Genomic DNA, 16,918 nt, shown 5'->3' with positions numbered 1-16,918 from the left:
TGGAAGACAACCAAACATTCCAAACATTATTGACGAACCACCAAATGTACTGGAGGCAAAGAGTCACAGCAAAGCACTAGAAGATCAACTGAAAGCCTTACATGAGTGCAGAGCCGCATACATATAAACTCAAAACTGTGAGAAACTCAAGAGAGCACTCAGAACAAAGATGAGAACCGCACAACACATATACAGTCCTGGAGACTATGTTTATTACAGAAGACAGATAGATGATAGATGGCTAGGACCAGGTAAAGTGGTATATCAGGATGGCAAAGTGATCTGTGTGAGACATGGAAAGTACTTTGGACAAATTCATGCCAACAGACTGCACCCAGTCAAACCGGAACTAGCTGCCAAGATAAAAATAGAAGAAGGAGATACCACAAAAACAGAGGATAAATCAACAAACAAAGAAGTTGAAAGCAAGGAAGAAAAGGAAACACACACAAAGAACACTCAGGAAATCTCTCAATACGATCTTGCCCAAATTGAAGATGAAATCACAGAAACAGAAGATAATACTACAGATGATAGGTCTGAAAATAGCCATGAAGATATAAACACAGAGGAATCAGGACAACAAGAAAAAAAGAAGCCTGGTAGACCAAGTAAGAAAAGCAAATCTCACAAAATACAAGTAACTATACTCAAAAAGGCAGAAAAAGTACAAATCAAGCTGGATGGCACTTGGCACAATGCAACAGTCACCAGCAGTTGCAAAAGAACAGGAAAGTACCCAAACTGGTATAATTTCAGTCTTGAGAATGGTGAAGTATTAAGTGACGATATCGAAAACCTGGAGATTAGAAAAGTGGAAGAACCAAGGGTTGAAAGAAGAGAGAGAGAGGACAATTCAGAGAAAAATCTTCCGGAAGAAGTATTGGCCACTTTAGTAGCGAAGGACGAAACAAACACTCCTGAAGCACTGGAAGCTAAACAAAAAGAACTGGACAAACTACAACACTTTGATACTTACGATATCATAGAGGATGAGGGACAAGAGTACATAACCACACTGTGGGTACTGACCATGAAAGGAGAGGAAGTGAGAGCAAGATTGACAGCTAAAGGTTTTCAAGAGATTCATGATGTACCCAAGGAATCACCAACCATGCATAAACATACATTGAGAATAATTCTAGCCATTGCCGCAACAAAAGGCTGGCAAATCAGTGCAAGCGATGTAAAATCTGCTTTTCTTCAAGGGAATGAACTAGATAGAACAGTTCTGGTAAAACCTCCAAAAGAAGCAAACCTGACAAAGAAGCTGTGGAGACTAAAGAAATGTCTTTATGGTCTCAAAGATGCAAGCAAGAAATGGTACGAAAAAGTCAAGAATAGATTGGAAAAACTGGGATTCAAAAAATCAGCCTATGACTCAGGATTCTTCTACTTTCTCAATGAAAAGGGAGAACTAGAAGGAGTGATTGGCCTACATGTTGATGATTTTATTCACTGTGGCACTGAATTTTTCAACAAGAAAATTCTACCCCAAGTTCTTGAAACTTTCCAAATGGGAAAGTCAGAAAGTGAATCCTTCATGTATACAGGATTCATGCTCAATCAAACAAAAGATGGCATCACCCTTGATCAAGAGAAATATGTGGAAGGAGTCAGAATTCCTCAAATTGAGGCAAAAAGATTGAGCCAAGTCAACGAGGATATGACACCTGAGGAACTAACACTATTAAGACAAATGACAGGCGCCATAAACTGGACTGTCAGGGCCACCAGACCAGATATTGCATTTGAGATGATTGAGACATCAACGAAAATGCAAGGAGGCAAGGTAGCTGATCTTAAGGCTGCAAGGAAAACCATGATGAAACTCAAAGACGTAGCCAAGATAAAAATCAGCAACCTCAAGGATTTCAAAAATGTAGAAATCTGGTCTTTCACAGACGCTAGCTTTGGCAACCTCAACAACGGGGTCGATAGCGCACAGGGATATATCATGTTCCTAGTCAATACAATCACAGGTGACTGCGCTCCAATCGAGTGGAGATCAAACAAGATCCAAAGAGTCACCAATTCCACACTTGCAGCAGAAACGATGAGCCTTACCACAGGCATAGATGCGTCAATAGCCACAAGATGGTTCTTGAGAGAAATCATGGGTGAAAAATACGATTTCCCCATCACAGCCATTGTGGACAACAAAGACGCCTATGAAGCTACTCACAATTCCACTGACGTCAGTGAAAGGAGGCTAAGAAGAGAAATAGGAATGGTGAAGCAGTGGTTGAAGGAAGGAGACATCAAGAAACTAGTCTGGGTGCCAGGAGATCTTCAAGCCGCGGATATCCTGACAAAGAAAGGTGTAAATCCCACAAAGCTCATGATGATCCTACAATCTGGAAAACTGGGCTCTGAATACATCAGAGCTATCAAAAATTAAGTTTTCAAACAAATATCAAATTTTGTCTTCTCAAAGATGAAATTTACCCTTAATTTTTTTTTTTTCAATAGCACAAAAATTCTTTTCATATTTTATTTTCTTCATGTTCAAATAATTAATTCAATTTAATATTTTCAAAAGTTTAAAATAATTTCACAACCACTTGAAAGGTAAATCACATACCATCAAAAACTATTACAAAGACGACTTTAAACTAACTACGAGTTACGTTGTAGATACAAAACAACGGAAGTAAACTAATTAAACTTCTTTTTTTCCAACAACGACGCAACAACTAACGAAAGCGCAATACGCGGCATTTTTCACAATAACGGAAGTTCTTTTTTAACCAACCACGGATCTGATCAGACGTGTTTCATTACCATTGGATTTTATTTTTCTCAAAAAAGTGACTTTTCATGTGTTTTATCCGAAATAAAGCATCAGTTTTCGCTTTGTTTTACAGCAAAAAACCTCCTGATTTCCAAATAAACCATCTCGAGTTTCCAAGGTAAAGAATTTATCCAAAAATTCTTAATTTAGGCAATTTTCTCTATTTCAGATTTTTTATTCAAATCATTATTTGTCGTTTTATATTTTTAAAAATAAAATCACTGACAAATATTTTTCAAAAAATCATCGCGGCTATTATGACAATAAAAGTTGAACACAAGTTGTCATTTTCTAAAAATTATTTTGTTCCTTGAATTTTTTACAACAAATATTAAAATACGAGTAAAATTTATCAAGTTTAGCATTATAATTTAACATTATCCAAAAGTTTTTTTGTTATCTCCTAACTCTCTCTACTGTGTTTACAATCAAGATCTATTTAACAAAAAAAGTAGTTTATTTTTCCTTACAAACAATTCCCAAAGGTTTCGTAAAACTTTAAAATTTTCCGTTTCCCAATAACTAATGTTTTAAGCTATTTCAAGTTTTCACAAAAATTGTTTTCTTTTCAAAGAATCTAATTTTTTTCAAAAATTTCAGTATGGCTGAGAGAAGAGACAGCGGCAACATGAGCGTGCAGGAGAGCTCCGACGAGGACTGGGACAAGCACGAGCCGAAGGTCGTCAAGCAGACTGGACCCATCCACCTTCATTATTCGGACTTTGAATTGGAGACCCCAGCCGGTGCTAAGGTGAAATACATTCACCTGAAGGAAAAATCTCTCCAGGAATTCGGAGAGATGCTCCTGTCGGCGATGGAGAGAGAGGAGAGGCCAATGTACATCACGGTTGATGTATTAACAGCTTTTTTTCTAGAGGAAAGCTATGCCGACATCACCTCGGTGATAAAGGCAGTGACGGAGGCCTCGTTAGAATCGGGCCGTCACCGCGTGACATGGAGCACTTTGAGGTACTGCCCGGACAACGAACGCTACTGGAGCGACTTGGGTGACCTCAACAGCTGGATCCGTATGTATACAGCCCAGACTGGCGACCAGCAGCTTTCGCTCCATAAGCTGTACCTGAAGCCTAGAGGCAACCAGCTCTTCACCTTCGCCGAGATGTATTCCGAATGGTGGAATAAGACAGCACTAGGCCTAGTTCCCAGCAGTGCAGCAGTGGTGGTCAACACCACCTGGACGGAGAAGCATCATTCTCATGCCTATCTGAGTCCCAGGCTGCCTAGAGAACCGAGTAAGGAGGCGCTGCCCATCCCCTGCCCGTTGGGGATGACGCCAGAGTACACCGAGGATGAGAGGATCCTTTCCATACTGAAGAGCCGTGGACTCTGGAGAGGTCGCAGGACCAGGAGCGCGTCAAGGCGCGTCAGCACGAGGAAGGGGAGCCACAGGACGTTGTCCCGGGAGAGGGCCGACAGCCTCGTTTCGGGAGCCCGCCAGAGAGGTGCCAGGACGCCGGACTCGGTGTCAGCCCTGGAGAGGCTCTTGAACAGAGTCAGCAGGATGCCGAGAAAAGACGACCCCCACTCAACAGAGCGCGAGGCTTCCAAGGTAACGTCCAAGATCGCGGAGCTATACACAGCTAAGTGCCAGGAGTTGACGCGGTATCAGCTCGAGGTCGAGAGCCTTCGCCTCGAGATCGAGCTCGTCAGGGAGGCTCGCGACGTTAAGATGGAAGCCGAGTTGAATAAATTGAAGGATGAAAACAGATACTTGAAGGAAGCACACAATAGAGCTGATAGACTGGCGGATAAATTAACAGACATCAAAGAGTCGCTGCGTGTGGAGAATGACAAACTCTACGATGAATTGCAGTTGCTAAAGATGACAAAAAAGGAACGAAAAGCCCATAGGAGGAAACAAGATGGTAAGAAACATTAAGTAATGTTAAACATTTGATGTTGCAGGTTCGAGTCCGGGACCAACATCAATGCACTCATCTCCCACCGCTGTTTTATATATTGATATTTTGATTATTATGTTATCATGTTATTTGTGTTATATTTGATATTGATCATATGTCCGCTGCTAATAAAATAAGATCATGTCACATTGCATTTATATCATTTGTATTACTATTTCCAGATGAGGTTTTAGTTTTAGTCTATAAGATGTATGTTTGTATTTCAGTATGATAAGCAATGCTAATTAAGAATGGCGGAAAAGTTCGGTGCTGTTAATACATGGTTTATTAGATAGGCTAATTTACAAATAGCCGGTTTTTACTCAATTATCACAGAGCTCTGCAATGCAAATTTTTATTATCAATTTATTTCAATGTTTTTGAGCTCGACTAGACACTATTAAAAACACCCGTTTTACAAAACATATAAAACTATTTAAAGAGCAGTTATTTATTACCTCGACATCCACGAAGTGTTCAGCAAGTTTCTCCCAGGTAGGGGCCAGTCTCTTGCAGTGTCCACACCAGGGGGCAAAGAACTTGACAATGGTCACACCCTTCTCAACTCCAGCCTATGATAAAAGAAATTATGGTTAAGAATATAGACAAACATCTTTGCTTGTTGGTAAAATACCTAAAACGCCTAAACCGGGGATTAATAGAAAGAAGAATAAAAGGTAAATATGTCTTTACTCTTTATCCAAACTTCAATAAGCGAAACACTGCCTTTAGTATCTTTAAATATCCGTTGCAAAGTGACAAAGTGATTTATAAAGCTGATTATCTGTTATCATAACAAAGAAAAAAAGAGAGATAAATGCAAATAAATATGCAAAAACTTATAAGCGACTAAAAGGCTGCTTAAAAGCAGTCCGACTGCCATTGATATTTTATACAAAAGGGGGGGTTTTTTAATGCAACCATCTCGTAATCAGTGAGCAAATGGCACTTAGAATTCGAATTTCCATTTATAATTTTGCATGAGTAATCCTTGGTAGGTCTATTTTCCCTAAATCGAACAAAAAGTTGGAAAAGTAACAGCTAACGGCTGGCGGCTCAGCTGTTTCGCCATTTTTTTGATATCTATATTGCAAATTAGTCACGAAACCTCTCTCAACACAATACTCTTTTCTACTCCAAAACGCTATCAAGCGGTTCTAGACGGTAGCTGTTGGTACTAGAAGTTTTAAAATTGGTTATTGCTATCATTTAACATGAATTAAACCAAAAATATGTTTTAAAAAGTCGATTCCTAAGTAATTGATGATGGATTTACCCTAAAAATAGGCAAAAAAACGGCTGAACGGCTGAGCCGCTAGCCGTTACTTTTCCAACTTTTTGTTCGATTTAGGGAAAATATACCTACCAAGGATTACTAATGCAAAAGTTCAGATAGAAATTCGAATTCTAAGTGTCATTTGCTCACTGATTACGAGATGGTTGCATTAAAAACCCCCCCCTTATGCTCCATATTGATAAGAATGTTGACAAGAATTATCAGCTTTCTATCTTTCATAGGAGCTGAGTAAATCCCATTTTCCCCTTAGCGTTACGGGCTGACTGACTAAGTGAATTATAGAGTAGCTTTGCTACTAAAAATACTTTAGGCTTCGTAATAGTTCTAGGCTATTTTAGTCTCTTTTCAGAGGTATCATATTACAAACCCTCCCCCTATGCACATAGAAAAATTCTAAAGATAAAGATAATACTAAGTAGAATAATGACTGTCTTTCCATTAAGATCTCACAAACCACTGGACCATATAGGTTTACCTTGAAAGAGTCCTTGTCCAGCTTGGCAACAACAGTGGGGGCTTCAGGCTCAGCTTCCTTAGCGGAGGCAGCATCACCTCCTAGATGAACATTTATTTATAATGGACAGATAGATAGATAGAACAGTAGGTAGATAGACATTTAAATGGATAAGTTAAAATTAGTGATGGCAATCTGTCGAATTTTTGGGCCGGATTCGGATTCCGGATTCTTAAAGAATCCGTCAAAAAAAAGTGTCGGATTCCTTGCGGATTCCGAATTCTTATTTTTGGCGGATTCCGGATTCTAGCAATATTTTAATGAATTTTTTAATTTTTTTAAAATTAAGTGCTAAATATATCCTAAAAATCAATGTTCTTGGTGTTCTCTATAATTTACTTCCGAGAATCGAACCAGATTTTAAAAGATATTATATATAATGATGAAAATCTTTGCCTTCAAAGAGGAAGAGTTGAAGAAAAAACTCAAGACGCTAATTTTAGCCTACCAAATTTGGCCAAAAATTGGGCGAATTCCGGATCCGGATTGCCAACCCTAGTTAAAATGTTAGAAATATATATAATATAGCAATAAATAAGCTTTTTCAGTTGTCCTTTATACCTTGCTTACTAAATCTCTACATTGTTACCCCATCCCCCTCTCATTTAGTCTTTTACCTACCGAAGTCAGAACAAGCAACTACAGCAATGGTTCCCATGTTATTAACTCTTTTAAACAAAGTTTTCGTGTAGATAAATAAAACAGAACTAAACAATTAAACTAAAGAAACTGTTGGTATTTGTATTAATTAACAAGGATGATAACATCCATAGGTAAGTAAAGAAGTACAAAAAAAACTACGTATTGGCAAACAAACGAAGGGAGATAAAAAAAACTAGATGTTCAATGATAAATAAGTAGAAAATCACGAAACCTTTTATGGTATTATACATATTTGTCTGTTTTAGCATGACCGGCATGCAGACAAACCGACCAAGTAAATTATATACAAAATGTTCATTGCTACAGAGAATCTTAGCCAAAAATTTCAGTTGTCTCTCTTTAATAGTAGAGAAATTCACATTTCTCTTATTCCATTTCTGACGGACGTACTATATTTCAATTATTGAGTATATTCGCAACTAAAAAGTAAACTAATCATGCAATACACATTATTGAAAATTCTTTAATGTCAACAGAGAGAATAAAGTTCAAATAGAATAACATTCATTAACATTAATATGAATTAGGATATATATTATAGTATGTAAATTTTAGTACACAAACTACTCAATAACTTATTTTGTCTAAGTGATTTTTATGTCCAATAAGCAAGAAACCTCCAATTTCTCTGTGGGGAGATAATCTTGCTATATTATAAGATAATGTGCGGTTTATCGTGAATATCTATAAACAATTGCGATGAACATTTCCATGGTCAGAACCGGTCAGTCTATCCGTTCCTTTTCAATTATTTATTCTTATTTAAGGAGAGGGGGGGGGGGGGAGTGTCAGAAACCCCCACTTGTTACTGCACTATAAATACGTGTCTTTTGTAGCATGACCGCCAGAACAACGGACCAAGTAAATTATATACTTGATGCTCTTTTGTACACGAAATATTTAACAAAAATATATCTTGAAAAGCAGCTGAGAAATTCAAGTTTACCCCAGACTTTATTGTACAAACGAACATTTCGAATTATAGAGTAGCTTCGCTACTAAACTATACCTGCAGCAACTCCCAACTGGGCAGAGACAAACTCCTTAAGATCAGCCAGACCACGTCCTCCCTTGTAGGCCTCCACCTTGGCACCGTTGCGGAAGTAGGCCAGAGTAGGGTAGCCACGGACCTCGTTATCCTTGTTAAATTTTTAAAAATAGATTAGAGTTGCTTATTTTCGTTCATGCATCTTATTGTTGATGTATTTATAGTTCTATTATGTCCATTTGTTGTCACTTTAAATGTAGGTATCTCATCCACATAACATTCTGTAAGTCAAGTTTAAGAATTGAATCGATCTAATCAATAAATTCATCCATCTATCAGAATCTATCAACCTTCTTCTTTCCATCTATTCTATAAATCTTTCCATTATATCTTTTTACCTTGCAGATAGGTCAGCAGTACATTTACAATCGATCTCAGGAATCTTTACTCAATAATCATCTATCCATCTTTTCAATCAATCTTTCCCATCTATCCATTTATTTACCTTTCGGACAGATGGAGAGCAGTACAATCAATCTTAGCATTCTTTACTTTTTAATCATCTATCCATCTATCCGAAACTCTACCATTTATTTATTTACCTTGCAGACAGACTGGTGAGCAGTACAATCAATCTTGGCAATCTTTACTCTATCGTCAGCTTCGAATTCCTTTTTTAAATGTTTGTTGATACAAAATATTTTCATATGAATTAGGTAAAGCTTCTAAGCAAGTTCCATGATAAAGAATTTCCTACAAAATTAACCACCACCTACTTATTAAAATACTTATAAAATGCAGGTATATTTACACTTTACAGGTATTAAAATATAAAAGGGGTAGGTAATTAAGAGCAATCTACTATAACTTTAGGGTAACAATGTCAACTTTTCAAAACTGTGTATAAACATTCCTTGGCCAAAGAGTCCCATGTAGAAGCAAGCTTGATACAATGTCCGCACCAGGGGGCATAGAACTTCACAAAAGCATCACCTAAATAAATTGATTAAATTCTTCAACCAATTTTTTAAAAAGTAGTAATACCTATTCTAATTCCTAAAACCAAGCAAATGACATAATGCAAAGATAAACAAAAATAATAACATTCATAAGAAGCAAAGCACACAAAGTTAGAAAAAATTGCATTCAATTTTGATGTCAATGTCAAAGATAGTTCGAGATTAGCACTCTTTTTATACGATATGATTTTAGTGATTTGTTTTAGGGTAGGTAATTGTATTTGTGATGATTTGAATTTTTCGTGTCTTTAGTGTTTCTCAATCACCGAAACAAACAAAAACTTTCCTTTCAATCAAAGGGCTGTACCTTTCTAATCACTATACAGACTAAATGTTATCATTAGTCAAATTAGATATTTTTTACCTGAGCCGACAGCCTTTTTGAAAGAGGCCTCGGTGAGGATGGAAAGTCCTTCCTTAACTTCAGCATCTTCGGAATCCATTGGTTTCTCAGGAGCAGCTTCAGCAGCCTCGGGTTCAGCAAGGCCCATGCTTTCGCGGATAAACTTCTCAAGAGCAGCCTAGTAAAAAACATTAATGTACTTTGAACTAGAAAAAAACCCACAACTTTTGGCTTATATTTTGCCAGAGACCTTAGTACAATGAACAAAATAATGATGTACAGTGTACACACCCAATATTTTAAGCCAACGACTGAGAAAATGTGTTTAAAAACTTTTAGTACCCCTTAAATTAACTTTGCTTACTAACGATGTTTATTTTATTGTTAAAAAATATTTGAAGTAAATAAACCTGATCTCTGTTGCCACGATACTTGACACCATCCTCCTTCTCTGCGCCAGACTTGAAGAACTTGAGAGTGGGGTAGCCAGTCACGTCCTGGGCAGAGCACAGAGCTGTCTGCTGGGTACAGTCAACCTTACCAATCTTTACCTCCTAGATGGATATAATCCTTATAATAATGAAGTAAATGGATCTCTGTCTGTGTGTATTTACCAAAGGTTCTCGCTAAACAATGAACCAATGCGGTTCTCCTTTATATTGTAGCTTCTCATAGGTCCTGGACAAGTCTATAACTTTTGGGGGGAAGGGTACTACAACTTTCCCAGGAGAAATAGCAAAAAAAATATAACTAGCGCTGCCTATAGGCCGCTTACATCGTTTTGGTGTACAGCTGATACATCATGGATTTAAAAGATTATTGTCCGTCGATTTATTCCTGTCCCATCACCGTTTCCCACATTTTAGAACCAATAATATATTGAAATATTTACCAGTTCAGCGTCCTTGTTGTACTTCTCGGCCATAGTGTCCCAGGTGGGGGCAAGACGTTTGCAGTGTCCACACCAGGGGGCAAAGAACATGACAAAGTGGGGACCAGCGCTAACTTCATCCTAGAGATTATATATATAAACCTTAAAAAACAGTGTCTAAAATGTGTGTGGGGGGGGGGGAGGGTAAAAATGGGGGAAGCAGTTTCTATGGGGGTAAATATCAATTAAATTAATTTATAGAGAGCAGCGAAAACCTAATCATTGAGGGTTAAGTGTAGACAAGACGTCTCATGTCAACTTAAAACATATATATGTCATCGTGGAAGCTACAAAAAGAAGAAAAACAGGATACATATTGATTGAATATACTTTGATATTAAAGAATAAAACAATATTATATTATAATAACATTATTAAATGGTTACCTATAGTGTTTAAAAGATTTTAGATTAGCAAGCATTAAAAAGATAATCTTGTCATTTTAAAATATTATTTAGAATATATAAATAACCTAAATTTCTTGCAATTATGCTCATTATTGAAACAAATGTACAATATGAAAATTTTTATATATAAAAAAAAACCTAGCGCCGCTTTTAATAAATACCGGAGCTATGGGTATTTTTTTTTTTAAAGATTACCTTGAAATTATCTTCTGTGAGTTCCTTGGCGTTGGGCGCTTCCTCACCCTCGGCTCTGACACCCAACAGACAACCAACCAGACACAGATAAACCAAGCTTGATCGTAACATTTTCAATTCTGAAGTTCCATTTTCTTTATTATTCTTATAAGATATTAATTTAAAGCCAAAGTGGAAAAATTCCATTATGAATTTTAAATTTTAATAAAAAAAACCTGTATAACAGGGTTTATCAATAGTTAAGGTACATATTTAATGCCCAATTATATTTAAACACTTAAAAACAACTATCATTATTGATCCTATCAGCATGGAATATTCTATTAAAGTGCGATGTAAGGCAAAAAATCAGCTGATTACATGAGTGTACTGTCGGTACTTGAAGCAACGACGACTTTACAAAAATTCCGCAAATTATTTTCAAGAACAGAAAAATCTGCCAACTTTGGAGTAAGGATTAATTTTCGAAGATTTTTTGAAATCTCAAAAAGTAAAATATTTACAGTTACATAATTAATGTACAATTAACAATATGTATATATATAACTAAATAGACGATTATTTTTACAGTATTTGGTATGTTTTAGGGATAAAAATAATGCTTTAAACATTTTTTCCTTTAGGAAACTCGAACAACCAAAATTAAACATATTTCATTTTAACTGATATTTTTATTTTTAATAATACTGCTTTAAATTATAACATAATTCCCAAAAAAATGAATAATTTGTACGAAACAGGCTTTTAAACAAACAGTAAGTTTTAAAAGTTAAGCTTCTAAAAGTCGAAAAATTTCTAATCTTATTACATACAACAATACTAAAGAAAATAAAGAAAAGGAAACTTAAATATGTTTTCCAAATACAGAAATCTTATTTAAAAACACTTGTTTTAGCATGGAGTAATTTACTTAATTGTTCTATCTTTATTGTTTGCTGTAAAGATAACAACTAATCTTGCCCTAGTAATTCATAAATTTCAAGATATTTCATATTTTCTATCTCAGCTTTACCCCCCCCCCCCCCTCAATCTTTTCACGGAGGCAGTGGACTTTTAATACTTCTGGTACCCAAAGTTTTATAACCACGTTATCTTCACGTTGGTACTTTTGATTGGTTGGTTTCAAACTAGTAATGTCCAAACTTTGCCACCAATAATTTTTAATTAGTAAATTAGCAAAGAGCAAAGATGCCAAATATATATAATATATATTCCTATTTTAATTGAAAAGGGTTAATTTGAATTACTGTCAAATTAATACAAGATTTTATTTTAGGGGTTTAATTCAAAGTTAAAGGAAATCGTCAAATAATTCTACGATGATGATGTGGCATTTTCAAAATTTACTCAAATCCAGGGAATTAGGAATAGGTCAATGAACGGTAATTTTATTTCCCCTCCGGTCCATACGTGAAAATATGCCTTTGGTAGCTGGAAAATTGGATGGTGGTGAAAGGCAGGGACTAAAGTTTGTAAATTAAAAAAAGATGGAAATTCTTAGTGTGATTTTTTTCTGATAGATAAATCATACAGAAAAAAATAGTAAACATTTAACTTTAATAGATTTCCCTTAATCGCTTAAATATCAGGAAGAAAAGTGGAAGGTAAATACCGGTAAAAATGAGTATATAAAGTGTACACATAAAAAAATATCTTGAATTTATAGAAAATAAGGCAAGATAAAGTAAAATCACAGAGGGATAGGACATTTGGCGGTACTACCACAATGATGATACACAAATTACCCCTTCTGTAGATTACAATTAGAGATTGAAACGTATTGACATTTCATTAAATGAACCATTAAATCAAAATTCATTTAAGAAATCTGTTAAGCCAACGAATAAGGAAATGTTATTATAAAACGTTTGGGACTAGAGTAATAAACAGCCAAATGTCCCCCTGAAAATTATTTGCTATTGAAATCTTTACTTAATAATTTTGGAGCTCTTAATAAAATTTGATTTTGTTGATGTTTTGAAGACTATTTTTAAATTTTACAAGAGAACATACGGTAAAAATTGAATATATTTTTTTTTTGGTTTTATGGACAGTGACACTCTCTAGTTTTCTACATTAGTTCTGAATAAATCATCTGCGGACACATTATTCTTAAACAAATCATTATCTGTTACTCCGCAAAGTTTTCTCTCCCTGTGCGTCTTCAGGTTACCAGAATTTCTAAACCTTTTATGGCATCCATCACACTCGTGTGGTAACTCATTACTATGCAGCTTTTTGTGGGTGTATAGGGAGCTGTTCAGTGCAAAGGTTTGTCCGCAGTCCTCACATTTAAATGGACGCTCACCTAAACAAAAAAGTTCTTTCACTTGTGTTATGATCATTCCTCATTTTGAAAAAAGTTTATATAAAAAATAAAAATACAGTCTAATTCAGGATACATTTGTACAGTAAATACCTAGATGTTTAATAATATTTTTGGAAAAAAAATTTGTAAACTTGCGTACATTTTTGGTCTATTGGGTCTCTGAGTTAGTTTAAATGGTTTCTAAAACCTCACAAAAAACAGCTGTCTATAGCGTTATGTACTGACTGACGGACGAACAGACAAAATGAATTATAGAGTAGATTCGGTGAAAATGGAGATCAAGTATCATACATGCATAGGCACATCAATGTATAATCATAAGTTTCACCAGATTACAGGTTCCAGTAGAACAATCACTGACAATAAAATGATATATCTAGTAAATTTTAAAACCCCACCTGTATGTGAACGCATATGGTTATCCAAGCCATTCTTCACAGCAAAATCTTTAGAACAGATATCACACTTGTAACGACGAACCTAAATCAAATATGAATTAGGATGCATATTAAATTAATAGCTTAAAACTTGTATTGTATAGGAATCAATTATAAAATTGTAGAAGTACAGTTAGGAAGTTGCAGAAATCTAATCTTAATGGGTCATTTTTTATAGTGGAGATTTCTCTTGGGAAGTTAGGTACCCTCCTCCAAAATAGTTATAAACCTTTCCAGGGCTTGAAAAGCTAGGATGTAAAGAAGAAAAATATCGATTAAGCGAAAGGAAACTCGTACAACTACCACTACATTATAAAATTTCCTATCATGAAAATTAGACAAACCTTGAAATGAAGGAATCTTTTGTGTTCCGCCAGCCTATTCTTCTTGAGGAAGAGAGCCTCGCACATATCGCACTGGAACATAACCTCGCCCGCGTGCTCCCGCTTGTGGAAGTCAAGGTTACGCTGGTATACAAATTTCCTAAAGAATAAAATATTAGATCTGTTATTCATGATCACTAATCAGGGAGGGATTGAGGTGACATTGGGCTGTTTATTACACTAGTCAACAAAATTTAATATTACGTTTTCTTATTTGTTAGACTTACAACTTTTAAGTAACATCCAACAGACAACCAACCCTGTGATTACACGACTTTTGTCTGAGAAGTCCTAACTGTGCACGGTAATGAGTTAAGTCTGTTTATGGGCCAAAGCATTCCCCCTAATCTTACTATTTATGTTACGCACCTGACATAGCAGCAGCAAGAACCATTTTTAACGTCTTTAGTTATGACGCGGTGTTGGTCCGAGATTCGAACCCACCTAGTTCCCGACGAAGAGCGGATGCACTACGTGTTGAGCCACAATCGCGGGTTAAACTTTTAGAAGAAACCTACCTGTCACAGATATCACAAGTGTAATGTTTACAAATATGGCTGCCCAACTCTTTCTCGCTTGTAAATGCCCGCGAGCACGTGCCACACTTGTACTTGTTCTGGTGAGTCTTCATATGCCCTTTTAATCTAAAAGTGATTTTTGATTAGACAATTTTGTTTCTAACAGAGAGCAGAAAAATTGCATATTTTGCCTCCTTTTTTCCCATTAAAACAGCAGAAAATGTTAAAGAAAGTGGTAAAGGAATAACGAAGGGACAAAATAAGTACAACAGCTGTTGCTCGTTGTCCAAAAAATCTTCAAATATAGGAATTACATAAATAATAGATCTTGAACAGCAGCATACAATAAAAACACCATCAGGAAGGGAGGAGACATTGGACTAAAATTACATTACACTTATATTAAAAGTATCATAACCAACCACGGTATCTTCTTAATAGTTGGCTTAAAACTATGGGGACTTTTATTAAATTTTGATTTGTTGTTCCAAACTAGTAGTGTCTAAATTGACCAACAAGGGGTAAGGGGGGGGGGGAAGTTTTGACACATTTGCGTAAACAGGAAGCATAGGCTTTATCTTTGGACTGAGAGGATAGGTTATTAGGGATAAAATCATTCTTATATGATAAATTTTCCCAAATTTTAAGATTTTTTGGATAGGCCTCCAGGTTCCGGAGCTCCAGGCCTCCAGGTCCTCTCTGTACAGGTAAAAATGAAAAAAAAAAATATTTTGAAGTGTTAGAAGTCAACTTATGAAACAAAATTTGCATTTTTTTCTTTAAATATGTGAATAACATTCAAAAATATGCATATTTTGTTTCATAGGTTGACTTCTAACTCTTAAAAAAAAATTTATTTTTTTAATTTTTACCTGTACAGAGAGGACCTGGAGGCCTGGAGCTCCGGAACCTGGAGGCCTATCCAAAAAATCTTAAAACTTGGGAAAATTTATCATATAAGAATGATTTTATCCCTAATAACCTATCCTCTCAGTCCAAAGATAAAGCCTATGCTCCCTGTTTACGCAAATGTGTCAAAACTTCCCCCCCCCCTTATTATTATATCATCATTAGGGATGTATATCAATTTATCGACCATTGTCTTATCCATAAAATTCCTCATAAGACAAGGCTTGACTAATAAAAAAATTAAGATGGTATTACCTCTGGTTTGTGACCAATTTACCGCAGAGCTCACAGGGAGTTTTCTTTTCTGGGCCCTCAACATTGTGAACTGTCGCCATATGCTTGTTGTACAGGTTCTTATACTCAAATTTCACGTTGCAAATATGACAGGCCATATTCCTTAAAAAATAGATAGATAAGGTAGAAAGGTTTTTTGTCAGAAGCTTAACTTAACGGAAATTGCTGGTATGAATGGGATGTACTCTTCTAGGAAGCTTTTAAAATATCTGAGGCTATTTTCGTGACCTCCAACTCCTCTATTGGCTAAGAGCGAAGCAACTAGTAAACAAATAATGTATATACAGATATAAGAATACATTGCTAAATAATAGGGGAAATGGATAGATAATTATGGATTATATAGGTGGGTGGATAGATGGAAACACTAAATAGAAATAGATATGTATGTATATGGCTACAGATGTAAATATTATATAGCCTTTACCTTTCTAAAAAGTGATAACATGAAGGATATAGATAGAAAGATACACGATTAGAAAATAAAAAAAATAAATACCTTTCATGATTGCTAACATGAAGTCTAAGGCTTGATAAACTCTTGAGTATTTTTCCACAAACCTCGCAAGAAAATTCTTTTTTCACTTCTGTTGTACATTAATATTGTATTTTGTTAAGAATATCTTTCTAATTTTAGTAGATTTTTTTGCATATCCCCACCCCACATAAGGGACTCTAGAGGCCTCTAGCAGAGTAATGGTAAAATATTCATTATAATTTAAACAGTCCTACAAAGTTTTGCCATCAATGATTCTTCAAATTTATGATTCTCCTTTTTAATTTCTTTTAGCTTAATGGTACAATATTTTCCTTCTTGGTTAGAATGAGCCCTCATGTGTTGGTTATACTCATCATTATTGGACAATACTATGTTACACTTCTTACACTCTATATCCTTTCTGCAATTTTTACATGTGTTCATTTTTTTATGTTATGGAGTAGTACGATGTCAGTCTGTACGTCTGTCCAGATTAT

The 16,918-nt window shown here is 35.5% G+C and overlaps 2 protein-coding genes across 2 annotated transcripts in view; both read right to left on the bottom strand.

Annotated features, from left to right (window-relative positions):
• Nucleotides 1-11,264, bottom strand: part of LOC145325070 (thioredoxin domain-containing protein 5-like) — a 16,544-nt gene extending 5,280 nt beyond the window's left edge. The window contains exons 1-9 of the mRNA XM_080167901.1: nucleotides 11,074-11,264; nucleotides 10,433-10,552; nucleotides 9,951-10,094; nucleotides 9,562-9,718; nucleotides 9,095-9,171; nucleotides 8,781-8,852; nucleotides 8,200-8,329; nucleotides 6,489-6,568; nucleotides 5,175-5,288 (exon numbers count right to left, since the gene is read on the bottom strand). Of these exons, the coding sequence (XP_080024027.1) occupies nucleotides 5,175-5,288; nucleotides 6,489-6,568; nucleotides 8,200-8,329; nucleotides 8,781-8,852; nucleotides 9,095-9,171; nucleotides 9,562-9,718; nucleotides 9,951-10,094; nucleotides 10,433-10,552; nucleotides 11,074-11,259 (1,080 nt within the window). The 5' untranslated portion in view covers nucleotides 11,260-11,264. The remainder of the gene's footprint in view (nucleotides 1-5,174; nucleotides 5,289-6,488; nucleotides 6,569-8,199; nucleotides 8,330-8,780; nucleotides 8,853-9,094; nucleotides 9,172-9,561; nucleotides 9,719-9,950; nucleotides 10,095-10,432; nucleotides 10,553-11,073) is intronic.
• LOC145325072 (uncharacterized) lies at nucleotides 11,191-16,894 on the bottom strand. The gene is made up of 7 exons (XM_080167902.1): nucleotides 16,756-16,894; nucleotides 16,443-16,532; nucleotides 15,905-16,045; nucleotides 14,741-14,866; nucleotides 14,184-14,322; nucleotides 13,801-13,882; nucleotides 11,191-13,381 (listed from the first exon to the last, which is right to left on the bottom strand). The coding sequence occupies exons 1-7, from the start codon at nucleotides 16,863-16,865 to the stop codon at nucleotides 13,137-13,139; spliced, it is 933 nt and encodes a 310-aa protein (XP_080024028.1). The 5' UTR covers nucleotides 16,866-16,894; the 3' UTR covers nucleotides 11,191-13,136.
• Nucleotides 16,895-16,918: the final 24 nt, after the last annotated feature.

This window comes from Acartia tonsa, chromosome 7, assembly GCF_053477335.1.
Source record: "Acartia tonsa isolate MP-2025a chromosome 7, ASM5347733v1, whole genome shotgun sequence".
Classification (NCBI taxonomy): Eukaryota; Metazoa; Arthropoda; class Copepoda; order Calanoida; family Acartiidae; genus Acartia; species Acartia tonsa.
This window is presented reverse-complemented; position numbering and strand designations above follow the sequence as displayed.